General features: G+C 46.2%; 1 protein-coding gene across 1 annotated transcript in view; it reads right to left on the bottom strand.

Annotated features, from left to right (window-relative positions):
- BTC (betacellulin) overlaps nt 1–18796 on the bottom strand; it is a 39581-nt gene extending 20785 nt beyond the window's left edge. Inside the window, exons 1-2 of the mRNA XM_090031929.1 lie at nt 18477–18796; nt 2020–2115 (exon numbers count right to left, since the gene is read on the bottom strand). Of these exons, the coding sequence (XP_089888055.1) occupies nt 2020–2115; nt 18477–18534 (154 nt within the window). The 5' untranslated portion in view covers nt 18535–18796. The remainder of the gene's footprint in view (nt 1–2019; nt 2116–18476) is intronic.
- Nucleotides 18797–27207: the final 8411 nt, after the last annotated feature.

Raw genomic sequence — 27207 nt, 5'->3', positions numbered from 1 at the left:
TCTTTTATTGGACCAAGTGTAATAGCTGGAAGAAACAAACAAGCTTTTGGGTACCCAAAGTACTCCTTATCTAGAAGCTTACCCGTGTCCCTCCCACCTATACACTTAGTCCAAGAAAAGATAGCACCCACAAAAAAAAAAAATTGCCTCTTGCATTTTTCCTGGACTATCACAGCTTCATCACCCCAACTCTACTGCCAACTGGTTCTAAACACTTGAGTTCTCCAGCAAATAACCTGCAATAAGGATTTCTGAAGTGCCAAGCTCTTTTAATTTCCTGTTTACTAAGGAAACATTACCCAAGTCCCGTACTCTTTTGGTCAGGATGCCAGTGACCCAGCCGAGCAGAAACTAAGCTCCTCTCCATTCCAGAAACTATCATCATAGGGGTTAAAAGTTAATTCCAGTACAAAAGAATAATTAGTCTGGAGTATAGGGTTACGGTGCTGGATACCATGTTGTTTTAAGAATACAACACCAGCACTGAGGTGAGGGGGGGCCAGGGAGGGGAAGGGAATTGTATTCTTGACAACAGGGGTATCCAAGTTGAATCTTGCCCTTCCCCATTTGCAAGGGACAGACCATAGTTCAACAGGACAAGGGAGCGTGTCACCAGCAGTTCACAGCTCCCAGCTACAATCAGAAACTGAGCATGTAGGAAGAAAACGCACTGTGAAGCCTTGCAACAACAAGCTGCGCCCAGAAAATCTATAATCCCAACCTACAACACAGCAGCACGATAAGCAACCACATTTTTTGTGCCTCCTTAGAGGAGAGATCCTGTTAGAAATGCTGGATGGGAAGAAGGAGGACAGGTGCCGAAAGTGGAAATCCCATGCCGCAAGGGGAAAAAGCCTAAGCATGGGCACAGCATGCTGGCTGGAAACCACTTGCTCCTCAAATCATTCTGTCACAGTCAGTGCATGGAGTTTCCAAACTCAACACACTTCCGTTACCAATGCATTCTGCCAGTCAGAGTTTCCTCGCGCAGCAGCTCACCAATGATAAGGCTCATGGGACTCTAGTGTACTGCTACTCTTATGTGATAACATTTCTTTAAAACAAACCAACAACAAAACCCCAACACAAAGTGTGTGGGGGGAGAGAGGGTATTTTAAATTCTTCTCCTGCCTCTACTAATATGTTAAATGCAAGTGTGGCCTTTAAAAAGCAGGAAAAATATCCCCACTTCCTTTGTTGTAACTGTATCCAATTTTTGCTGCACTGCTGCTTTTTGTGCAAAGTGGCTGCCACTTTGTCACCTGGCTGCCACAAGCACCACCTGCAAGTGTTCAGTTTCTGACAGTCAGCCAGCTTGTGGGCAATGATACCCCTCTTAATCCCTCTCTTCTGCTCCAAGCAAAACAAAGCAAACGATCTCCAACAGCAGCAACACCACCACCTCCAATGCAGCACTGGAAAGACCCAAGTTAATTTTACCTGGTAATTTTGTCCCAAATAGCTAGGAAGGCAAATGGGAATAGAGGGAGTGAATGCCAATCCTGGTATAAAGCAATCTTGCATTACTCTTCTGGGTGGTAACAACCCTCCTTGTTCTTACAGAGAAAGCCACTAAAATTCAAATACAGTATTTTAAAGTGCAAGGCTTTTTGGGTTTTTATGTCATCTGATTACTTTCACACGTTTGTGGAGGTTACCAATCAACTGTGCATTGCCATAACTTCAGAAGGGTTAGTCCCACTCAGCTCAATGTTCTACTATAGTTTGGCTAAGGACACACTCTCAAGGCAACTAGCAGTTTCTTCACATTCATTTTCTACTACAAACTGCAAAGACAAAAGGTGTGTATGGTGGAGGAAGGAAGAAAAGAAACAAAAACATGGGTGCAGAATCAACCCCTCCCCACCTCCAAGGTGTCTCTATCCCTGGAAGCCAGCGGGCAGCACTGTCAGCAGCAGCTCTCTTACAAATGATATTAAAAACACCAGCAACCACTGTCAGTGTGACCCATGCACCAATACCAAGGTGCCTCAGCCTCTGGTTAGAGTGTTATATTACCTGTGCAGTTCTCTGGTGTGGTACAGAACAGCCTCTTTGTTTCACTGGTGGCAGTTGCATTCCCGTCAGCACCCACACAGTTGAAGACTGCAAGACCTTCAAGGAAAAACGTATCACAGATTACACAAAGGCCCTTCCAGTGCTGGCAGCAGGGCATGGCCTGTATGTTAGTAAATGCAGCCATCCAGAGCTCAGGAGTTCATAGCAAACCCAGAGAACCAGGACAGGTTCCAGTACTCCCCTGAGCATCACCTCCGCTAGCTTTTGGAGTGAGGCAGAGCTTGAAGCAAAAGTCACCAGGGCCCACAGCTGACAAGCGCTCCCTGTAAGCCCCCTCTGAAACAGTACGGGAGCACTAAAATGCCCAGGACTAATGGGAAAGTAACTACTAGTTTGGACTAAAAAAACAAAAAAACAAAAAAAAACCACACAACAACTTTTAAGCTCTTACTCTGCTGTTTGGAAAGAGCAATGCCTTGGTTATGCAGCTGCAACTAGATGGACTCCAGCAACAGGCAGCAACTCAGTCTATAGGTAGCTTAGGGCAGCATGCTATGGCAACGCCAGAGAGACCCAGTCATGAAGTTAGAGGAAAGGGGGCACCAAGCTCACTCCAGCAAGCGTATCTTCATCACTGCTTTAAGCCTTCCCATGCCTGTCCCTGCAACACTTTGGCAAGATAGTCCCCGCAGCAACCTCCAGCCTACCAAGGCAAAAGCAAGAAACTGTGCACACTCCTCTTAAAAAAAAAAATATATATATATATATATATATACACACACACACACGTTTAAAACTTAAAGAGCTATTGTTTACTCCTTCGAGAAGTGATGCAACATGTGAAGATCTCTCTGGTGTCCCAGAAATAGCATGATATGCTGCATTAAAAAGAGTCTATTGCTACAGCCTTCATAGGTCTGCTGTCCACCGTCTCAAACCAAACATGGTCTATTGTCGTAGAAAGAAATACATCATTAGGAGAATTCCACAGCAGGTACATCAACACTGCAGAACCACTTCACATGAGCAGCTTGGGAAATGGAAGATAAATAAGAGCACAAAGGCCAGTTTTCAGAAGGAATTCTAAAAGGACTGGATTGGCCATTCTCAATCTTTTCAAGCAGATAACTATGTTCATCACTACTGGGTTCACGTCCACGTAACTTTCCAAGGTGTTCATGCCCCTAACCATATGTGTTTGAACCCCTTGTTTGAGAACTGTCCGACATTCAGAGTTGAGCCCCCAAAATAGCGGGCAACCAACCAATTCACTGCGTCTCAAAACAGGTGTTATTCCCACAAATCACTAAGTTCTGGTCATAAGTTCTGAAAACATGGCCAGAGTTTTCCTAACTGTGCTCTATTGAAAGTCAATGTGAATTTTCCCATTGTTTTTACCAGGAGCCAGTGAGAGTAGGGAGTCACGCACAAGCACACTCACACACACAAGTATCTTTGCAGGTGTTACTGTTTACCCAGTTTGACTTCATTGGACAGTTGTACCAGACTACACACAAGAATAAGAAATCTATATTCCATTATAGTTATCATGGGGTGGCCAGACCTCCAATCACAGATCCATGCTATCAGGTGTATTCCCCTGTAAATACAGAATGAGCTAACATAGGTAGCTAAGATATCAGATATTAACTCAGCAAGACAAATACACTTTTCTGCCTGGCTTACTGTTCTCAAGTCACTGATCTGGGATACCTGAAGGGGGAAGGGCAAGAAAAACTATTTTTGGGAGACTGCCATAACAGCATCCAAAGGTAGTTGGGGGAAAACAGGTGACTGGAAGCAGGTTACACTGGTTATGAGAGAGAGAGAGAGAGAGACTGCTTCCTCCTCTTCCTTATGGCATCCACACAGTCAACTTGGCGGCATATAAGCCTTCTGGTGGGCTACACTGCCAACTAATTTGTTGCACAGGGCAGAGTTACTGGTTTGCAGGTGGCTGGGAGGGTGGTTCTGTGTGTATTTCAGTCTCCCTGGAAACAGGCTGCACCCTCTCCAAGCATGACTCTTTCATGAACGCAGTTGAGAGGGGAAGAGAAGCAGCAGGCCACCGAAGCAGAAAGCTGCTAGGATGCATCTGCTCTGGGTACGTACACTGCAACACCTCACCATGCAGCACTGTGCCACCGAGCTCTTGCACTTCTGTGACCAAGCACCCTGAAAGCCCAACTGGTAGCAATATGCACACACTTTGAGGATGCAAGAAAGGCAGAAATGCCTACTTCATGCTGCAGAGCTGCGAAAGCACTAGGAAAGCTGTAGTAGCTGTGGTACAAGGGCTGCCACATGCAGAAAATTTAAGAAAAATCTTGGTGGCCTCCCCCCTGCCTACTCCCTGTAACACAGAACAGGCTCACTGGCATTTAAGGATCACCCTCAAGAGCCAAGGTCTACGCAGGCATTGCAAATATCACACCCACCTTCCCCCTCAGGAAACACAGCTGCATCACTATAACTGCCTAGGAAAAGTTTGGGGTTTTTTTTAGCTAGCACCTTTTAAAAAATAGCAGCACATTTTTCCAGTCAATCATTGTTAAGGTAAGGAAACCCACACATACAAGAAACAGAATTCAGAGTTCATGGAACATGTGTTTGCAAAACCCACGGAAAATTTAACCTAGCTGCCAGGCTGCTCGTCTACAGAGAAACGAAGACCTGGGACTACTAAATGCTTACTCACCTGTCTGACCACAAGCAAGGGAGTAAGCCTACCTACTTCAGTGGGATGACTTGCACACAGAGTCAAAAATATGGCTATGCAATCGCAGGATCAGGACCCAATGGTATGCAACTCCACTAAGGAAGTCAAGCTTTGGCAACGCTACTAGCAATTATACATCTAATTTAAGGTGCCTTAAAAATAAATCAATCAATCTTTAGATGGCACATGGCTAGCTCCCTCTGAAGGACAGACCTCTTTTAAAAGGTCTCAAGTTAGCCATCTCAAATTGGAGACGGCCAAAATTGCCAGTCCTTCCCCCTCCCTGTCCCCGACTTGTAGTTTAAACTATCTGATTTTTTTTCCAGACTCAGGAACTAGGGAACCAAACAATCAACCCTCACCAGAACCAGTGACACTGCAGCTGGTTAGACTTCCCTTTTTCTCCCGCGTCATTAATACAGCCACAAGTGAATATTGCTGCATTCCAAGTGGGACAAGGCGCTCTCTCAAGTTAAATATAGATCCAGTCCTATGTCAGTGCCTTTCCCACCAAATATTTCCCTCCTAATCTATATATAGGCATTGATACTTTCAATATGCTGCTTTGAATCTATTTATCTTGATCTCAGTGCCATGCACTTCCTACCACAATGCTGCATTTACCACCATGATGAAACACACAGAGCAATACAATTTCCCCTGTTCTCCCAAGGGCAAGCCAACATGAGGACTAAGCAAAGCATATTTTTGTAGGACCCAAAAAAGGAGGCCCTGCTCTTGTACTCAAGTACATAGGTAGGCCCCACAACAAGGCCCCAAAGTTCATGAATTTGTTCCACACAATTCTGTTTGCAGGGTCAGGTTCCCGTCAGCTATTTGTTTCCCACATTTCTGAGTGACGACTGCATTAAGAAAAACAAAAAACAAAACACTGGATAGAATCCATCAGGCAGAGATTTTAAAACTGCTTCAACTTTAAAGCCACATTTGAATTGTGACGGCATCCTGTTAAATTTCTAAAAGCCTCACAGAGTGCAATGCTGAATATTTTATAACCCTACAAATGTAAAACTTATCAAACAACTGGCTGAATACACAGGAGAGGACAGCACACCTAGAGCTATATGCCACTGACAGCATGAACTGCAAGTTCTGAAACTCTGGAAACCAGTCTCCAAATGTTTTTGGGCCCTGGAGAAGTGTAATTAACAGACATGAACTCAGTTCATACTGCCCACCCAGAACTCTGTCTGCATTACCATGGCCTTTGCCAATTAGTCTCACATCATAAATAATTCTCTCTTATGTTACACAGGCTAAACAAGCAACAATGATGACTTTATTGATTCAGGGGCATGTCATGACCTAAAGCCCATTAATTTGCCAAGTCTGAAGCACAGGATCGTCAAACATTGATTTTAAGAAATATATGACATTACGAGGCTGGGACATCAAGAGTATTATTGAATAACTCGCATGATCAGGGGACAGCAGGGCAGACCCTATGAGGAGAAGCTATGGGACCTCAACCTGTTCAGCCTTCACAAGAGAAGGCTGAGGGGGGACCTGGCAGCCATCTATAAACTTACTAAGGGGGACCAGCAGGGAATGGGAGAGACCTTGTTCCCCCGAGCACCTCTGAGAGTAACAAGGAATAACAGCCATAAGTTGCTAGAGAGTAGGTTTAGACTAGACTTCCAAAGGCACTACTTCACAGCCATGGCAGCTAGGATCTGGAACCAGCTTCCAAGGGAAGTAGTGCTGGCTCCTACCTTGGGGGTCTAAGAGGAAGCTTGACAATTACCTAGCTGGGATCATTTCAGCCCAGTTCTCTCTCCTGCCCAGGGCAGGGGGTCAAACTAGATCTGCAAGGTCCCTTCCAACCCTACATCTATGAATAATAGAAAATGAGGGTTGGAAGAGACATCGGGAAGTCATCTCACCTAACCCCCTGCTCAGAACAGGACCATCCCCAACTAGATCATCCCAACCCAGGCTTTGTCTACCCAGGTTTTAAAAACCTCCAAAGTTGAAGAGTCCACAACATCTCTGGGCAATCTGTTCCAGCACTTTACTACCCTCTTTGTGAGAAACTTTTCCCTTATATCTAACCTAAACTTCCCTGGCTGCAGTGCGAGACCATTGTTCCTTGTTCTGGGATCTGTCACCACTGAGAGCGGTCTAGATCCATCCTCTTTGGACCCCCCCCCCCCCCCGCGCCCATCTTCTCTTCTCCAAACTAAGTAAATCCAGTCCATTGAGCCTCTCTTCATAAGTCAACAGTATGCCCTTGTTACCAGAAAGACTACTGGCATACTGGGCTGCATTGGTAGAAGTGCTGCCAGCAGGTCAAGGGAAGTGATTCTTGACTTCTATTCAGTACTGGTAACACCACATTTGGAGTATTGTGTTCAGTTTTGGGTTCCCCACTACAGGAAAAATGGGGACAAATTGGAAATAGTCCAGCAGAGGGGAACAAAAGTAGTTAGGGGGCTGGGGCACATGACTTCTGAGGAGAGGCTGAGGGAACTGGGCTTATTTAGTCTAGAGAAAAGACAACAGAGAGGATTTAAGAGAAGCCTTCAACTACCTGAAAACTAGTTCCACAGAGGATGGAGCTAAACCAGGGGTGGACAAAATCCAGCCCATGGGCTGGATACAGCCCACCAGGCTATTTTATCTGGCCTACAGGGCCCCTAAAAAATTTAGAAAATTAATATTTATCTGCCCCTGGCTGCCTGTCATACAGCCCTCGATCATTTGCCAACACTCAGTAAGCAGCCGTCCGCCCAAAATAATTGCCCACCCCTGAGCTAGACTGTTCTCAGTGGTGGCAGATGACCAAACAAGGATCAACAGTCCCAAGTTGCAGCAAGGGAAGTTTTGGTTAGATATCAGGAAGAATTCTCTCTAGGAGGGTAGAAGAACAGTGGAACAGGTTACCCAGAAAAGTTGTGGACTCTCCATCCTTGGAGATTTTTAAGACCCTGTTAGACAAAGCCTTGGCTAGGATGGTATAGTTGGAAATTATCCTACTTTGAGCAGGGGGCTGGATTAGATGACCTCCTGAGGTCCCGTCCTACCCTAATTTTCTATGATTCTAAGTCATGTACTCCAGCCCCCTAATCATTTTTGTTGCCCTCAGCTGCACTGTCTCCAATTTGTCCACATCCTTTCTGTAGTAGGGGCCCAAAACTGGACACAGTACTCCACATATGGCCTCACCAGTGCTAAACAGAGGGGAAGAATGACCTCCCTCAATCTGCTGGCAACACTATTCCATCAGTCTTCTTCACAACAAGGGCACACTGTCATCTCATACTGACTGTGCTCTTATGTGACTTGGGAATCAGCAGGGTCAGTCAGATTCCAGGCAAAACCCATGTCATGATACCTAAGCCCAAGGCTCTTCAAGGAACAACTAGAATATTTGTGTGTCAGCACTGGCCATGAATCTGCAATTACACCTCCATATAGAACACCTGAATATTGCATGGCCCAACATAAGGGTATGTTTTGATCACATTTCCACAGCATATTCAAGTTTAAATCTTTAATCTATTCACTCCTGTTGGCCAAAAAAAGTCTGTACAGCAGTGATCTCTATAGAAGCTGAGGCAGCTAGGACACTAGTCAAGGTGTCAGGAAACCTCGCTCTTATTCCAAACACTGCCATTACCCAGGGTTGCAAAGCAAGTGAAGACGTTTCCTCTCTCAGTGTCTTCCCTCTGTCTTCCAGTCTCATCTGTGCAGACTGTCCCCTCTCTTACCATTGATTTATCTTTGTTGCCTCATTAACTCCAGATTTACTTTGAGGTTTTGCCCCTAGCCTGACTCCTGCCTGCATTCAAAAGCCTTTAGCTCGCATGAAGTGGGGCTCCTTGTTTGAGTTGTCTGGCTGGCCTCCCACAGGGATGAGCTGAGGTTTAATTGCTGTCGGCCCTGGAGCTAGTCATGCAGTGGGAATACCACAGCTCACCACAATGCTAATCAAACCCCTCCAAGACTGCAGTTTCACTGTTGTCCTCAAGCTGAGTCTGTTGGTGCAACTCAATTGTTTCAATGACAAATCTTGTGTGCATACAGCATACAGCAGAAGGGCTCCTGATCCGGGACATCTCAAGGGCTACTTTAATATACCCGATGACAGACTTTAAATCTTTGCTGAGCACTTTAACATTTAGCCTACCAAGCAGTGCTCATGGGCACACATATCTAAGTTCCAGGCCCGCAATCTCTTTTCAAAGAAAATTCCCTCTGAAGTAAAAAACAAATGTGGTCTGAGGAGATTTTACTGGACTGGTTCCCTTTTAAAAAAAAAAACCAAACAAACAGAAAACACATAAAAAGGTTTCACTCTAAAAGATTCAGACTCCAATTTTCATAAAAACTCAGTTCAGTCAAATAACCCCTACTGCTATGGAAATTACAATGTGTAGGCCACCAGATTAGATGACCATAGTGGTCTCCCCTGGCCTTAATATTTCCAAGCAAACTCCAAGACAAGCAGCTACCCCAAAATTTCAGCTAGAACGTCTGGACTTCCGAAAATAACTGGGCTTATCTGCAACTTTTTCAGCCTTTCAACAAAGCAGCAGACTGGTCCAGCCAAACTGTGCTGGAAGTCCTTCATCTTGCTGGTTGATGACAAAACCATAGAGTGCCTTCATGTACAATTCCTTAGGATAGCATCCACCCACTCTCACAGGTTGTATCAAGAGAAGCATATGCCAGGCTCCCTTCCCATACCCCAGCTGGCACGACTATCACCAAGTTGAGCAAACAGACTTTGCTCATTTAGTTGGCAATTTATAGCACATGCAGAATGGACAGTATTCTGCAGAAACATGCAGCATACCACAACTGGCTCTGTGGAGACAAAATCCTTTACTAAGTACAGCAACTCTCCCAATTATTTAATCCCAGCACTAACCCAGGGGTTCTTGTGGAGTGTCACTGGTTGTGGCTGGGAAGGAAGCACTCCCGCACAACAGCCATGATCTCCCCCACCCACACCCAGAGCAGCCAGGACCACATTCCTTTTACTTGCAAGCAAGGTTCCTCATTGTAGATAACCAACTCACAACTTCAGACAGCCCTGTTTAAATGAAAGAAACTACATATAAACAATTAAAGTAAAGGAGGAAATAGGCCAAATCCAGAAAAAAAAATATTTAACACGTCGTCACTTTTTCAAGTGAAAAGAATGCATGTGCACTAGGTAAAGCAAATACACTGGCTATCAACAGATATTCGTGTTTTCTGGTTTTCGGCCTACAGAGAATGTTCAGGAGCCAGATCCAAACCCCAGCAAATCTGAGATTCAACTCAATGCACCAGCAGATCCTAACCTGTGAAAAATCATCATCTGCCTTGCACATTCACATAGGAATAGGCCTGGGATATAGACAGCACTCCAGGAGACAGCTATTATTTGCACGCCAGGGTTGGAAGCTTTGTCCAACATCTATTAGCTCTGGCTAAGTTTAGGCCATTGGTCTGGCCAAGTCATGCTGGTAAACTAACAATCCGCAATCTAATAATCCAAAATTAGAGGGCCCAGAGGCAGGCAATTTAAGATAGGACATGATAGCAGTTTTCAAATACTAGAAGGACTGCCATAAAGAACAGGGAAAGCACATTTTCTCTCCTGCTGCAGAGAGCTTAGCATGGACCAATGACTTGAAGTTGCAGCAAAGCAAGTTTATATTGGATATTCAAAAAACCCAAAACAAAACAAAAACTTTTTTCACTGTTAGAACCATGAGGCAGTGGAATAGACTGCCTGGGGAAATTATGGACTCTCCGTCACTGGAGGCATTTAAAAAAAAGGTTAGGCAGCCACTGGTCAGGAACCTATGATGCAGCTATGCTTATGTTCTACTATGTATATTCCCTATGCTCCTGGGCTTTGCTGGTTGCCCCCCCAATTTCCTACCTTTCTGCTAAATGCGTCAAGAGTGTTTTTAAGCCTTGCTCAGAGGTATTAGGTGTCGGCTACAGCCAAGGTCGAAGACTTTGCCCGAGGTGTGCCAATGCTCCTGCTGGGACCAAAGCTGAAGGTTCCTGGCTAGAGGCTGTTGTCCCTCCACTCTGTGTCAAACCAACTGCCATATTTTGGGTCAGGAAGGAATTTTACCCCATGGTCAGATTGGTATGGACTGTGGGATTTTTGTGTTCCTCTGTAGCCAGGGAGGGGTGGCCCTCTACCTGGGATCTCTTGAGCATATACTGACAACCTTTCATAGAAGCAGGACACGGGCTGCTATGGTTCCCCTGTTGTAGAGCTAGTTATGGTGTTAGATCTATGTCGTGTTAGGGTTGACAGTAGTTTTATGTAGAGGTTAGATTATGGTTTGGATAAGGTTGATCCTGCCCCAGGCAGGGGTTTGGTCAAGACCTCTAGAGATCCCTTCCAGCCCTACTTCTTTCCGACTCACCTCTGCCTAGTGCCTGCATACCAATTCACATCTCCCTGGTGTGGCCAAGAAGAGTCTGCACCATGTGTCTCTCTTTGCTGAGCTGGTTAAGCTTTTCCACATAAACCTTGCTCTGTGGGGTGGTGGTGGTGGCAACCCTTCCAACCCACACGCTCCTGGCATCCTACTATAAACAATAGTAACCTTCTCTCTCCTTGCCACTTGCCTTCACAGGGGAAACAACTGCTTCTCCATTTTCACCAGGGCTTTCTCTACCCTCTCAGCATGTTACTTCAGTTTCTCTCACTGGCATTTGGAAAGCTTTTTTTTTTTTGCAGGCTACTGAAGGATGAAAATACAGCAGCTCTCACTTAAGCAGCTAAATGAAGTGGATGAGTTGTCATCAGCCGTGTACTGGACTTTTGGAAGTATGAGGAATTAATTTTTCACCCCTGCTTAAGGAAAGCTCTGCCTTGAGCTTCACCAGAATGCATCACCCAGCAAACTCTCCAATTCTCTTTCACACAAAGGAAAATCATTCAGCCCTGCCGATGTACATTTCCAATTCCAGACAACTTTTATTTCAATAAGCAGGTAAGTGAAGAATTTGAAAGCGTTTTGTTCTCAGAAGTTCCTTCTTTTCCTATGCCTCTTTAAAATTTAGGATTTTGGACAGTGAACTGCACTATACACAGCTGTCCCCTCCTTCTAACAGCCTTCACATCTAGCACTTTTCTGAAAGGTAAGTTTTAAAGAGTGATTCCTGCCCCCCTGCCGCCTATTAAATAAGATCTGAACAACAAGATTTTTAAAACAGACTTAATTAAACTCCACCAGGAGGTGGGGAGAAAACTCTAAGTCAGCATTTAAAACTGAGGTGCTACCCTTCATACATACACACAGTATGCATTCATCTCTCCTCGTGCCCCAAACCTATCAGTGTCCACAAGCATTAGGTTTGCACAGTAAAAGAAAACAGGGCCAGTGTTTGCATGTTGATCAAGTAGGACCATCTGATATCTGAGTTGTTAGAAGATTGGAAAGAAAAGGCTGTGTTACAAGTGCCCAGAGACAAATGCTACAGAAGCACAGGAACCTAAACATGATCCCTGGGATGCATGGAGTGATACGTGGCCTCTGCTCAGCAAGACAGAGGAGCATGCTAGATAACACAGTAGGATTAAAATAAGTCATTAAAATGAAATATTTAAGAGTTTTTACCATTTCTTTGAGTCCCAGGTGTACACACACACACACACACACACACACTTGAGACTAAAAGAACCAGGAAATACAACTAAAAAATGGTAACACCTGAAACTTAAAGGTAACCTACAAAGGAGAAATATACACACTTCTGCATTTCCTATTCTCTTCAAAATGTACAGCAGAATGTCAATTACCCAGAACAATTAGCATCAGTATAACAACAGATAATCAGCTTTTCCAGATAATCAAACACCAGTGTGTGAAGTGTTGAAAATTGTACTTTAATTACCGTACTATACAGCAAATATTAAATGAACAAGCACAAATGTATTACGAGCACAAACATAGGAGGGGCACACAGAAGTGCTCTGGGTTGGAATACAAGGCAGTCATGGGGAAAGAGACTTAACGGTGGGGGGCTACTACAGACCACCCAACCAAGGGGAAGAGCTAGACGGGGAATTCTTAAGTCAGCTCACGGAGGTAGTTAGGTCAAAGGACGTGGTCATCATGGGGGACCTGAACTTTCCAGACATCTGCTGGGAAGAGCAGTCAGCCAAGTCTGACCACTCACGTGGGTTCCTAGCCGAGATACAGGACCGCTATCTAACCCAGGAGGTGCACAGCCCCACCAGGGGAGATGCCTTGTTGGACCTGGTGCTGGCCACGGGTGATGACCTGGTGAGGGGGCTGCGGGTGATCAACCACCTGGGCGACAGCGATCATCGCCTGCTGGAATTCACCATCCAGCACAAGGTGGCAAAGGCATGCAGCAAGGCAGCAGCCCTAGATTTCAGGAGGGCAGACTTCAACAAGCTAAGGAGAATAGTTGGGGAAGCACTGAGGTCCTGGAGGGGAGGGGAGCCAGGTGTCCAAGAAGAGTCGTTGCTCCTTAAGGAGACGATCCTCCAAGCCCAAAGAGAGGTAATCCCAACACAGATCAAGGGGGCAGGAGGGCGCAAAAGCCCCCATGGCTCACCAAAAGCATCCAGGAGCGTCTCCTAGCTAAAAGGGAGGCGTACACCCAATGGAAGTGAGGAGCCATCACCAGGGAGGACTACACTGCAGTTGCTCAGGGATGCAGGGGGGAAGTCAGGAAGGCCAAGGCAGAGATGGAACTGGGACTAGCTACCCAGATCAAGGACAACAAGAAGTCCTTTTTTAAATACACAGGGGGCAAAAAGAAGGTACTGGGTAATGTGGGGCCCCTGAAAGACACGCTGGGAAATTTGGTCTTCACACCAGATGAAGCAGCTAACATATTTAACAACTTCTTTGCCTCCATTTTCCTGAGCAGGGACCAGATCAGGCCCCAAGGGAGGTGCACCTAGGCCAAGGGTCAGGGAGGATCTAGTCAGGGAACTTCAGGAGGAACTGGATGTATTTAAAAATCAGCCGGTCCAGATGATCTCCACCCCAGAGCGCTGAGGGAATTAGCTGAGGTCATTGCAGGACACCTGGCACGGCTTTACAAGCACTCGCGGTGCTCTGGTGTGGTGCCAGAGGACTGGAAGAGGGCCAACGTGGTTCCCATCTTCAAAAAAATGGGAGGAAGAAAGACTGGGGAAACTGTAGATCAGTTAGTCTTACCTCGATCCTGGTTTAGCTTTTTGAGAGAATTATTCTGGCACACATCCATGAAGGGCCAGCAGGGGAGATTATGCTTAGGGACAACCAACACGGGTTCATTACAGGCAGGTCCTGTCAGACCAACCTGGTGGCCTTCTACGACCAGGTCACCAAATCCTTAGATGCAGGGGTAGCAGTGGACATAGTCTTTCTGGACTTTCAGGAGGCCTTCGACGCTGTCTCTCACCCTGTTCTCATTAAGAAACTGGGGGGCTGTGGTGTCGACACCCACACAGTCAAATGGGTCACCAACTAGCTGGAGGGCCGCACCCAGAGAGTGGTGGTGGACAGGTCATTTTTGACCTGGAGGGATGTGGGCAGTGGGGTCCCCCAGGGCTCGGTCCTCAGGCCCGCACTGTTCAACATCTTCATCAGTGACTTGGACAAAGGGGATAAAAAGCACCCTGTTCAAATTTGCTGATGACACCAAGATGTGGGGGGGATGTGGGCATGCTAGAAGGAAGGAATAGGCTGCAATTGGACCTAGACAGGTTACAGGGGTAGGCGGATGAGAACAGGATGGGATTCAACACTGACAAGTGCAAGGTGCTGCACGTGGGGAGGAAGAACCAGCACCATACCTACAGGCTGGGGAACTCCCTTCTCGTCAGTGCAGAGGCAGAAAAGGATCTTGAGTCATCACTGATGCCAAGATGAACATGGGCTGGCAGTGTGGGGATGCAGTCAGGAAGGCCAACCGCACCTTGTCATGCATCCACAGATGCATCTCAAGCAGATCCAAGGAGGTGATCCTCCCCCTCTATGCGGCACTGGTCAGGCCGCAGCTGGAGTACTGCAACCAGTTCTGGGTACAGCACTTCAAGAGGGATGTGGACAGCATGGAGAGGGTCCAGAGGAGGGACACTTGCATGATCAGGGGACAACAGGGCAGGCCCTATGAGGAGAGGCTACGAGACCTGAACCTGTTCAGCCTCCACAAGAGAAGGCTGAGGGGGGGGATCTAGTGGCCTGTTACAAACTAGTCAGAGGGGACCACCAGGCACTGGGGAAGTCCCCGTTCCCCCAAGCACTGCCAGGCTTGCCCAGGAATAACGGTCACAAGCTGGCAGAGGGTAAATTCAGGCTAGATATCAGAAGCATTACTTCACTGTCAGGGCGGCTATGATCTGGAACCAACTTCCAAGCAAAGTGGTGCTGACCCCTACCTTGGGGGTCTTTAGGACAAGGCTTGACAATCACCTTGCTGGGGTCATTTGACCCCAGTACTCTTTCCTGCTCATGGCAGGGGGTCGGACTTGGTGATCTGCTCAGGTCCCTTCAGACCCTACCAACGATGAAACTATATGGTATTATATAACTTCTAGAAATCTCAAGTCACTAATAAATAAACAGTAGTTTTCACAGATGAGCAAAAATCATTAGTGGGCTGATGGCTTTGTTAATGCAAAACGTTCAGTGTAATTGACTTTCCAGATAATCGACTCTGTTTGGTTACATTTTCCCCCCCCTTCCCTAATGCAAGCCCTGATGCACCTGGAGGTGCAAGACAATTTGGATACCTCTGGGCTTACTGACATTTATTTCACTTCAACCTCTAATGAACAATTTAGATGAAATATAGTCTTGTCAGAAGGCCCATTTAAAAGAGATGACCCCACACAGTGCATCCCATCACATCTCCATCAAAACCCAACATTCCCAGCTTAGAAAGTGTTGGCCCTTTAGCCATCCTGGAATACAGGGTTGTAAACTCCATCATTCAATCCTGTGCTTGAGCACAGGGTGTATTATCCCTAAACCATCCCTGCCCAATGCTTATCTAATCTCTTCTTGAAAATCCAGTTAGGAGATTCTACAGCTTCCCTGGGTAGGTCTGGTGGTAAGCAAGTTTGTTTGGTTTTATTTTCCCTGAAGACAAACAAAATCTGGCTTAATTAAAGCAATTAACACCTTTTTGTGCATTAAAATATACCCAAATAAGAGTAAGCGCATATACCAACACACTTCAGAAAGCAGACTATGCTATGCAAGTACAATGTTGCCTTTATACCAATACAATTACACCCACAGGAAGATGTTTACCAATACAATAATTTCACTGGGTGGGGCAGGGGGGAAACAGTTTTACTGGCAAATCTTTTAAAAGTAAACCAGGCCTCAGGCTAAGACAAGCAGAATTTAAAATAATAATAATGATAATGATAGAGAGAGATCCCTTGGGCCCCTTTTTATATATCAAACAGCTAACCTATGACACAGGTCTAATTCCATTTTTAAAGAATCCTTTGCAGTTCACCTTTCGGGCTAATAGAGAAAAAACAACTAAGAGAAACTGTAACTTGTGCTGACAGCACAGTACACTATTATCACACCCCAATTCATACACTTAGCTCCCATTAGGAATTCCACGTGTATATTAAGGGATTACAACACAGTCCATTCCATCAGCTTGAATTTTAAAAGCTGCCAGACATCCCTCAGCCTGTGTCCCCACTTCCCGTTATGGAAGGGTTTTCAAAGAACTCTCTTGCCCCTTTTCTTGCAGTAATCATTTAAATAAATCCATCTAAGAATGGAAGATGCATCATTTAATAGCAGGGGGCAGACTTGATGGTCTGCTTAGGTCCTTTCCAACCTTACCAACTATGAAATTTAGAGAAGACTAGAACAGCTATGAAATTTTGGGAATATACATTTAGCTCACCAGCTATAATTCAGTCACTAGCTGATAAATATGTAGATTGAAATGTACTTACCTGTGGCCCTCCACAATTTATTCCTAAAACTTGTAGATCCTGGCAAGTTAGGATGGATCAGTTTCTATCTAAACTTTGGTTGTTGTGATTTTATATAACTAAATCCTATTTTACCTTAGAGCCCATGGCTAGATACCAAAAGGATTAAGAGCTGTTACAAGTACTTTATGGACTGGGTGTCAATATGCACATCTGTAGAAAGTACTCCAAGATGGTCAGAAGCCCCTGTCAGGCGTGGCACGCACTGATCATCCCTTCATCAGGATACCTGCTAGTCAATCATTCACTCTTCATAAGCAATTCATGAATGCCTCTTCATGCAAAGGGATTTTTTTCCATTTGCTCAGTCAAGCAAGAGCTGCAACAATCCCACTGGGTGTCACCTTTTTGGCCTGCTAATGGCTCTAACCAGGTCTTTCCAAATGAAACACTCACAGTCACATTCATAGAAGAAATTAAAAAACCTACTGAGGATTAAGACTCTCAGCAGACACCTGGCAGGGGCAGTTCAAGGGGGGATGCAGTGGTGCAGCTGCACACCCACTTCGATTCCTGAGCCACCCAAAGTTTAAAACAAACTGCCTGGTAGCAGCAGTGGCGGCAGCAGCATTTCTATCCAGACAGTGTTGAAGGAGTCAGTTGACTTCATAGCTCATTACAATCTCCCCAATTCCTTCTAAATACTTCATCCCACAGGTGTTTACAACACCCACTCCCTTTTAAAGGTCTTGGTGTTTCACATATCTAGCTATCCTTTCTGTGACAATGCTGCTGTCTTTTTAACTGGAGAAAAAGACATCTTGTGTTACATGGGGTAATGCACCACCCGCACCTTTTCAAAATCCTACATCCACCCATGATACCTGTGGAGGGCTGGAGCTTTTTAGATGAGCAGATTTGTTATGCTCAAGAAAACATGGGCCTGGCCTCGCCAGGGAGCCCCAAACCTTCCTTAATTAGGAAGGCAAGCAGGGGCATAATTGATTCCTTACCACAACTAATGGAAAAGCAGGGATGGAAGTAGGGGTCAGAGGCTAACAGCGAGTGCTCCAAGGGGGTCAACACATACCGAGTGGAGCGCACCACCTAGCACCCACTGGCCCTCAAATGAGCCCAGGTAGTCAGGGGCCACTGCCCAGTGAACCTCCACCCCAAGATGTGTGCTAATGGCCCAGGTCCCCCCAGCCACAGCCTCCTCCCTATGGCCAGGGGCAAGTTGTTCAAGCCCTTTGGCTACTTTCAAGAGATCGTGGGCTGATGAAGAAACCAAACTATAAGTCCCTCTTCCAAAAAAAAAAAAAAAAAAAGCTGCAGAGATTATCGACTCTTCCCTCCCGGCAAAATACAAAGGACAAACTGGGAAGGGCGGGGGTCCCAGACAAGGGATCTGGAAGGAGCAGCGCCGCTGGCCCTCCCGCGAGCCCCCGGGGCCGGCGGCACTGCCCCAGCAGCGGGCCGGAGGCGCCTCTGCGCGCACCCACGGGCCGGGCAGCGCGGCAGGGCCAGGGCGCGGAGCCCGCCCGGCCCCGGGGGCGGCAGCCCGCGGGAGGGAGCCGGGCCGGCCGGGCCCTTCCTGGGCGCGGGGGAGGCGGTGCCCGGAGCGCAGCCCGCCGCCACTAAGACGGCTTGTCCTGGGCTAAAAATAGCGGCAGGCGCGGGTCGCGGGGCTCTGCAGCCCGGCGCGGGCGCCGCTGAGGGAGGTGCCCGGCGGCGGGGCAGCACCTGCCGGGGCAAGGCATCGCCCCCGCCCCGGTGCCGCCAGCAGGTGGGGGCCGCGCCTCACCCCGCGCCCCGCGGCCTTACCCAGGAGCAGCAGCAGGGGCCCGGGGCCGCCGCCCAGCGCCGCCGCCGCCGCCTCCATGCGAGCCCCGGGGAGCAGCCGCCGCCGGGCCCAGGCGCGGGCGGAGCACGGGAGGCGCCGGGCAGAGCCGCCGCCGCGGCCGGACACCAGCGACTCCCCCTGCAGGCGGCCGCGCTCCCCGCCGCCGCGCCCTTTCACGGGGAAGCCCGCACGTGTGCCGGCCCGCCTCTGCGCGCTCTGCCCGGGCGGCACCGCGGGCAGGGCAGGGCAGGGCAGGGGCCGGCCTGATCCCCCTCCTCTGGCACGGAGTCACCAGCTCTCGTGGTGCCATCAGCCTGTTGTCTTTCAGGTCCCAGCTGCTGGAGTCCAGAGGCAGCACCAGAGTTTGGTCCTCCTCCTCCCGCTTCTAACTCGTTTGTAGCCTCCTGGTGGATGGGGGAAAAGTTAAAAAGACTGAGCAAAGTTGCGTCTTTGCAGCTCCCAAACGCCGAGGCAAATTAAAAAAAAAGAGAGAGAGAGAGAGAGCTCATGAGCTCCCTTAAAGTGACCCAGGCTGAAAAGTCACATACTCTCATGTGGGGTGGGGGAGTCCGTCTCAGGATCTAGGTCTTGAGGGCTAGTGGGACTTTTAGTGCCTGGTCCCTGTGCTGGTTTTGCGATTTAATAAAATAAAATAAGCAAGTTGTGGTGTGTAGAGGCACCCACAAACTCCTTGAAGAAGGTGTCAAACTGGATATAAGGAAAAACTTCACAGTTCGTGTGACCAGACCCTGACCCAGCCGGGGCAGTGCGGGCAACTACCCTAAAGGTCTTTAAAAGGAGACTGGGCGCACACCTTGCTGGGGCTGTTTGACTGCAGCAGTCCTTTCTGCTCAAAGTAGAGGGGCTGGACCCGTTGATCTCAGAAGGTCCCTTCCAATCTAAACTTCAGTGAATCTGTGAAAGTCAGCCCAAGCCTACTGGTCCATCAGACTAGGATGGCTAGGATGGCTATTTCCACAGGCAATAGGAGCAAAGTGGTTAGCAACACACTTGGCTGCCTTTGACTCCCCAGCTACTCATTTGCAGTCAGGTTGAGAGGGAAGATGTCTGAGGACATGAGGGCAAAATAAACCCTCAGTCCATACCTCAGGACATCCTGCAAACTTGCTGCCACTGCACCCTGACTTAGAATCACAGAGTCATCAAAAAGAGACCTCAGGAGGTCAGCTAGTCCAATCTCCAACACAAGGCATGCTCATCCTTATCTTACAGGCAATTGTTGATCCTCTGGATCATGGTGTACACGTAAAAGGTCTAGTCAGAGACCTCATGAATCCATTTGTGGCTGACAAGCCCAATGACAGCTTGTTACAAGCTTCACAGATCCAAGTGTTATCTGAGTTGGAGTCCAAGTTTACAGCATGCTGTTTTCTCCTTTCTTGCTTTGCTCCATCCTCTGGATCAAAGCTGCTTCATGCTGAGCTGCTCCCACTGCCAGATGTTCCCTGCACACTCCTCCTAGCTTTCTCTGTTAATGCTGAATAGCTTCATATCATTTTTGCACATGTACTGCTGAAGAACTCCACTTTCTAGAGCCATTTCTAATTTTGTTATACAAAATATTCTTGGGGATATAGTCCCCGCCCATTCTCCTGACATGTCCAAGCCATCACAATCTCCTCTTCTTGATAGCAGTCTCTAAGTGTGTCAGTGCTCCACACTCCAGCACTTCTGTGTCTGGCATTTTGTCTTCCCACTTTATTTTCAGGATCTTGCACAAGTATCTAATGTGGAAGTTGTTCTGTCTCCTATGTGCCTAGCACATGTAGTTCACATTTCTGAATCATAAAGCAAGGATGACAGCATGCAAGTCTCATAGATTTGCATCTTCGCCTTAGTTGATAGTTTGCTGTTGTTTCATGCATGTTTCTGTAATAGCCCACAATTCTTTCCTGCAGGTCTGATTCTGTTACTCAGGTTGTTGTTGACCAATTGTTCTACTGTGGCTCCACTGTTATCAGCAATGCAGATCTCAATGCTAAGCTCATTAGTCTTTTGTAAGACAGAACCTGGAACTAAACTGTCAACTAAAGTGAAAATCTGTATTTGAGATGTGTTTTATCCACTCTTCTATATGGCTCGGAAACATGGACAGCCTACACCAAACATATCAAGAGACTAAACAATTTTCATATCAGATGCCTGTGTAAAATTCTTGGAATAAAACAGCAAGACAGGGTGACAAATGTGGAGGTGTTAAATTGTACTGGTATGCCATTCATGGGAACGTGGATTAGTAAAAAATGACTTGTGGCTTGGTCATGTCACAGGATCATGAAGAAGGTGCTATACTCTGAGGCTCACAAAGCATCTAGAGGCAGACTGCTGCACAGATTTTGGGATGCTTGCAAAGATGACCTAGCATCCTTTGGAATCTCTGTGGATGCTTGGGAAAGGAGTGCAGAACACCACTACAGTTGGTGGAGTCAGCTTGCAGATGGAGTGAGGCCCTGCGAGGCAGAATGGATCAGGTTTTGTGATGACCAGCGTCAGAGGAGGAAAGAATCTCCTGCTCGGATTCAAAGCATTGCTAGTGCATGGGTGCGTTCACCTGTGGGCAGGACTGTCACTCACATTGGACTCAGCAGCTATCAAAGAATACATCAGTGCATACACCATGCTCTGTGAAGAGCAACAGTGCCAGTTGATTAGTCAGTTCAGTCTGAAGGTCAAGATTCCTGCTGATTGTAGAACTCATATAACAAAAGCTATTGACAATACCAAGAGATTTGCCCTCCAGAGTGACGTCAATCAAACACTGGTTCCTGCACCCCTTGATATGTGATCACAGTCTTCTTGACACTAATTGTCAACCTGAAGCTCTTTGCATGGCGCACAAAATCTGTCCAAGAGATTTTGCAGGGAAGATTCACTGTGGACAACCAAGGCCACATCATCTGCAAACAGGAAATATCTCAGTGCCAATTCTTTCACCTTGGTTTTCACTCTAAACCTTGCAATATTGAACAAGTCTCCATGTAGTCTGGTTCAAAGATAAATGCCATCATTGTTGTCCTTGAATGCAAGAAGCAGGAATGAGAAGTAAATGTTAAAAGTATGGGGGTTAAGAAACTGTTTCACCCCAGTGTTGATGTCAGATGCACTTGATTCTTTGTGTTCATACACTACAGTTGTCTTCATACCTTGATGTAATGAGCAAATGATGTTCAACAGTTTGGGGGGATACCCCAGTTTCCTAAGAACAGGAAAAAGGCCCTGTCTTGACCATATCAAAGGCTTTCATCCGATTGATGAAGGCTGTGTACAATGACGTTTGTTTTTTGCTATGTTTCTCTTGTCCAAACTATCATTGTCAACGGTGTGGCATCCTGAGCAAAAACAACTTTGACTTTCAAGATAGATTTTTTTTACCTAGAGATTGCAGCCTAAGGAGTATAATGTGAATGACAACTTTTCTGATGATGTTCAACAGAGAGATGCCTCTATGATTGTCACAGTCACTTCTATCTAGGGCTGTGCAAAGCAGCACCATTCCGTTTCGACTGGACAGTGTTAGGTTTCGAGTTTCATTTGATTTCAAAACTGCTGTTCCGTTCCATCTCGTCGACACTGTTTCGCTGTTTTGACACTGTTTTGATATTTCACCCATATGTTATAATGGGGAAGCAGGAAACTGCCTATAACTTTGTCATTTTTTGCCTGATTTGGATGAAACTTGCAGGGATGGTAGCCCCTTCTGAGGCCACAAAGCCTGACAAGTTTCAAGGAGGTAGGGGCAGGGGTTTCTGGGAAACTGTGCCTCAGGCTGCTGACAAGTAAAACTCACGACATGGGTGACAATGTGTGTGTTAAGGTATGCTCTCACTGGCGCTGGGGCTTCTATACAACATGGTAGTGTGCTCCAATGAGGGCTCCTCCTCCCCTACAGCCTCAGTCCTGTCTACCAGTTTAAATGACAACAGGTAATAAAATAACTTAGTGAGTAGCACACTAGCATCTCAAGCAGCCAAACTGTCACAGACTAGAGCCTTTGTTTCCTTTCCTGCAGGAGCTTCTTTTCCAGCAGCTGCCAGAGAACTCTCCCTCCCAGCACCAGCCCTGGGGCTTAGATGTGCCCGGTCCCTGAGTACTTCAAGTCAGGTGCTAGTATTGTTGGTCTAAGGACATGGCACTAGCAGACAAGGTCCTTTCCTTTGGCTCAATCTAATCTGGTATGTTTCAGCAGACCAAGTGAATAGTTAGTTACAGAATTATATCTTAGCAAGCTTTCGGGCTGAAAAACCCTTTGTCAAGATGAGGAAGCACCTGCAGTTTGTGTGTCTGTGTGCTTTTCCTGGATGGAAGGAAGAGTAAAGAAGCCAGGCTGGTATGCAACGCAGGCAAGAATACCAGTCAGTGAAAATGGAAATGGAGGCATCAGGGGGTGAAGGACAGAATGGGGTGGAGGGGGAAGGGGGATGTAGCAGCGCAGCTAAAAGTGGAGAGGTACCTGGGGAGTCAGCTGTCCAGCAGGTTGTGTCATAAATCCAATGTCTATCTATCCATGAGTTTCTGTATCTAGAAGGCTGATAAAGTGAAGTTCATAGGCCCAGCTCTGAAAAGTGGTTTGTAAATTCAAACAAGCACTGAACCTTCCTAACCTAACCTCATCACCAGAAGCCAACTTCCTACAGCTCAAAACACAAAACCTGCCAACAATCTCCAGTACCCCCACAAACTGCACACCAGAATCTATCAAAGACAAGAATTCCCAACTACCTGTAGGGGCACATTTCTCACAAAAAACCACTCTGTCTCCAGTCTCTCAGGCCTGATCCTGAAAGGGAATTTACAAACTACTTTATGGAACAATTCGTTGGTGGGAGCCTGCAGGCCAAATGAAAGTGCTTGGTGGGCCAGATTTAGCCCGTGGGCTGTATTTTGCCCACTCCTGTTGTAGCTATTGACCCAGGACTTTACCCATTTTGTTATGATTTTGTCGAACTCACATTTTTCCAATTTGTTTATGAGAAAATCATGTGGGGCTGTGTCAAAAGCCTTGCTGAAGTCAAAGTATGCTATATCCACTTCATTCCTTTCATCCACCCAGCTAGTTACTTTGTTGAAGAAGATCAAACTTGTCTGGCAGTATTTGTTCCTAACAAATCCATGCTGGCTGCTTGCAATCAGCCTGCCTGCCTCCAGATGCTTGCAAATGGACTTTCTAACAATTCACTCCAGTAGCTTCCCAGGTATTGGAGTCAAGCTGTTTTATGCCATAAGAAAACTGATGAAAAATCTTTATACATGTTGTAATTCAGTATGAATTGAACGGAAGAGACATGGGGGCTCTAGCTATTTAGCATTAAAACATAAAGAACGGTGAACTTGCCAGTATATATTTTGTGTGTGTCTGTGTGTGTGGGTGTGTGTGTACTCTGAGCCCAATGATCCAATCCCTGAACATCATCGTCTGTAGAGGATGAGCACCACTGTAAGTCCCCCCTGCTGAATTAGCAATCCAGTTTCATCTCAAGCACTTGGAAGAGGAAAAATGGAGTAATGCCACTCCCATTAAAGTCTGTGCCTTTAGGCCTTCATTCCCCATCTGTCTCACAGAGAGAACACTTCCCTAACACCAATAAATGATGTCACCCTAAAAAATCCTTCCCTCTAGCATGAATCCTAGATCAACACAGTTACAACAGCTCTGTAACACTACCTAGCTCCTACAGACATTCCAAAGTTCCAGTTCATTAACAACTGTGAGGTGCTCAGATAATATGGTGGTGAGGGCCATATAACTATCTGGGAAAGCTTGTTTGATTTCATCTATTTTATGATACAAACAATGAAGGGAAATAGATTATTTGAAATGATATTTTCATTGCTTGCTCTCACCCAAAGGTTACTTGCTTTCCATTAAGTTTGGGAATACTGCATTTGCTTTATATTGAACCATCTTAGCATGGGAAAATACAATGATTTCCCCACCTTAGGAAAACTTCCTTTTTATAAATATGGACACTCAACAGGACTTGTTTTATGGGGAGGGTTGACTTTGGCATAAAGTCAGTGTTCAGTGAGGACAATATCTGTAAGCAAGTTTAACTTGATGGTAATAAAGTTAGAAGAGTTGGAAAACATGACCTAGAAGTAAGATGCAATTTTCCACTGCATTTTTAATCATGTAATGGGGTGTGGTCCCCTAAAGTAAATGCAGCTGCATCTGTTTAAAAACTTTGCCCTAATGTATGTCAGGATATTCAAATATATGCTCTTACTGTATGTATAGTGGATCTTGCTCTAAGGCTCACATCCAGTAACAACAACAGAAGGCTACACCTAAAGCAGGTGTCAATTGGCATAGATCCAGTAAAATCTATGTAGAGATGCTGATTTTCCCCAGATTATTTGGATCCATACTTCTTAGCATGTATGCAGTATTTGTTCATGCTTACAGCACAGTGTACTTCACATAGTTGTGTACACACTGGTATCTCCACCCCAAAAATGGAGACAGCATGGTGCAAAAGGGGCAGGTAATCTACCACATGTTAAAGTGACCAAAGAGCTAAAAGCAGAACCCAGGCCTACCTTCTCTTCAGGCATCTCAGCTGCAGTATGTCCCTGCCAAGTACTATTGTATGTGACTGCTGCATCTGATGATTCACCACAGCAGGGCACAACATAGCATGTAAGAATCAAGTTCTGAAAGTACTGCAAGAAGGCTTCAAGGTTGCTGGTTGTAGCTATGTTTGTCTAAGGACACAGGCAGGTGTTTGCGCCCAAAGGTTTGCAAAGAACTTTTTTCCAGCTATTTAGCTGGTCTAATAAAAGATATCACATCTACCCAAAGAACACTGCCTGCAAGAAGACTCACAGTTCACCAAGATAAGCACTATTAGTTCAAGTCAGCAAAGCCTGTGCCCGCTGCAGAATGTAGAAGTGGCAGGACATATATCTCCATTCAGCATGACCTGCTAGAGTGAGGCAGCCCCCATGCACTTTTTTTGTTCAGATCATGCAGTGGAACTAAGCTATGCTGCATGTCAGTTTAGTCTGTATTTGCGCCTGACTGGGCAAGGAAGCAGGGACAGGTTGATTTCTACAATGTTGTTTTCTATTCACTGAAGCTAACAAAGTGCAGTCCTCTGCTTTATGTCGGCAAAAATACTGACTGGCAAGCCTTCAAGAATCTGCATCAATTTTGCTCTTTACAAAATTGCTATAGCTTGTTTAGCGCCCCATGCATCATGTCCAGAATTCTGTTTGGCCAGTTGTTGACACTGCAAAGTCACATGCATAGAGACTTTCAGCTCTTTGCACAAGCTAGGACTCTATGAGCCAGATCCTTCCATTCACTCAGTTCTCTGAGCTCTCAGGGCTCCTGGAAATCTACTGGGTAGCATCACAACAGGGGTGGGTGGGTCCTCGGCTCTATTAACTTTGTGATCACAGCACACTTTGTGACACAGTAAATCACACTATTAACTATTGAAAATCAGCCTGTTGGATGCTGCAGCCAGAACTGAAATCTCTTGAAAATCCAGTTGGGGGTTGTGGATCCCTTGAAAATCTAATCACAGGATGTCATGTAAATAGCCCAGAAGTAAAATGTCAGTAGGGTCACTTGAAGCTTTTGACGTATAGGGAAAAATTAGGGTAGTAAGAAAAAAAGTGCAATTCCTTAATTATGCTCTGTATTTTCTTCTAATTGGATTTTCCCCTTCCTAAATGAATCAACAAGTGCTCTGCTGTACAGCGCATAAGTGGATCAGGACAGCTGGTGGACAGGTTTCTGTAGGTCTGGCATACAGATGCTAGAGCACACCTAGATTTTCAACAGACTCACCCTCCTCTGTACTCAAGGCCAAACCCATACTTTTGCTTCCAGAAAGAACCCCGTCCTGATAATCTGGACTCAGAGTCACTGTCAGATTGGGTCACTCTTTTCCCCATGGGAGACTTCTAGGAAATCTTTTAAGATATAATTGAAGTGACCAATGACAAACCACACCTCCTGAAATAAATTTGTCCCTCACCAGAGTGTTATGAAAAGGGAGGTTTATTCACAGCATACTGCTAATAAAATGTTACACATATTTCAGTCCAAAGCTTTCAGTAGGGAGTTATGGTGCTCTAAATTACTTTGCAAGGGAACATGGCTTGGCATTGGAATTCTTTTTTCTCCAGTGGCTGGAATAGGTTAAGAGGCTAATTAGAGTGATGCTTGTTTGGCCCAGGTGGTGCATTCAACTGGAAGATCTTTGGCCTGATTCATCACATCATGGCAACACTTTCACACTTGTGAAATCAAATCCAGTCTGGCTTCCCACTGCCTGGCCCTTTTAGGTATACTGACACAAAGAAACAAGTCAAAGCGCTCCCATGAACCTGACACTGTTCTTCCCTTTACAAAGACAAAAAAGGAGGGGAGAAGGCCTCACTAGACTATTGATCAGTACATATAGGCTCTGATGAAGCACTGACCTCTCTAGGGGCTGTGTGGGGTTTCACATCATTGGCAGTCCCTTGATACAAGGAGGACAGTCTTCCAGCAAATAGAGAAGTTGTCAGTGAGTCCAGAGATGGCTATAGGGACCTCTTTCAGATCTGCATGTTAGACTGCAGACATGGCAAATAGTCTGGGAGAAAGGAGTGGGCCCTGATAATATTGAGACAGAGCTATTTCCCTTTGTCTTCTTCATCTATCCCTTCCATAGTGTGGCATGCTTGCTCAAAGTAATT

This window comes from Crocodylus siamensis, chromosome 2, assembly GCF_052110815.1.
Source record: "Crocodylus siamensis isolate JL-2025a chromosome 2, ASM5211081v1, whole genome shotgun sequence".
In the NCBI taxonomy this organism is placed as follows: Eukaryota; Metazoa; Chordata; order Crocodylia; family Crocodylidae; genus Crocodylus; species Crocodylus siamensis.
Note: the sequence above shows the minus strand (reverse complement) of the source record. Positions and strands in the feature narration are given on the sequence as shown.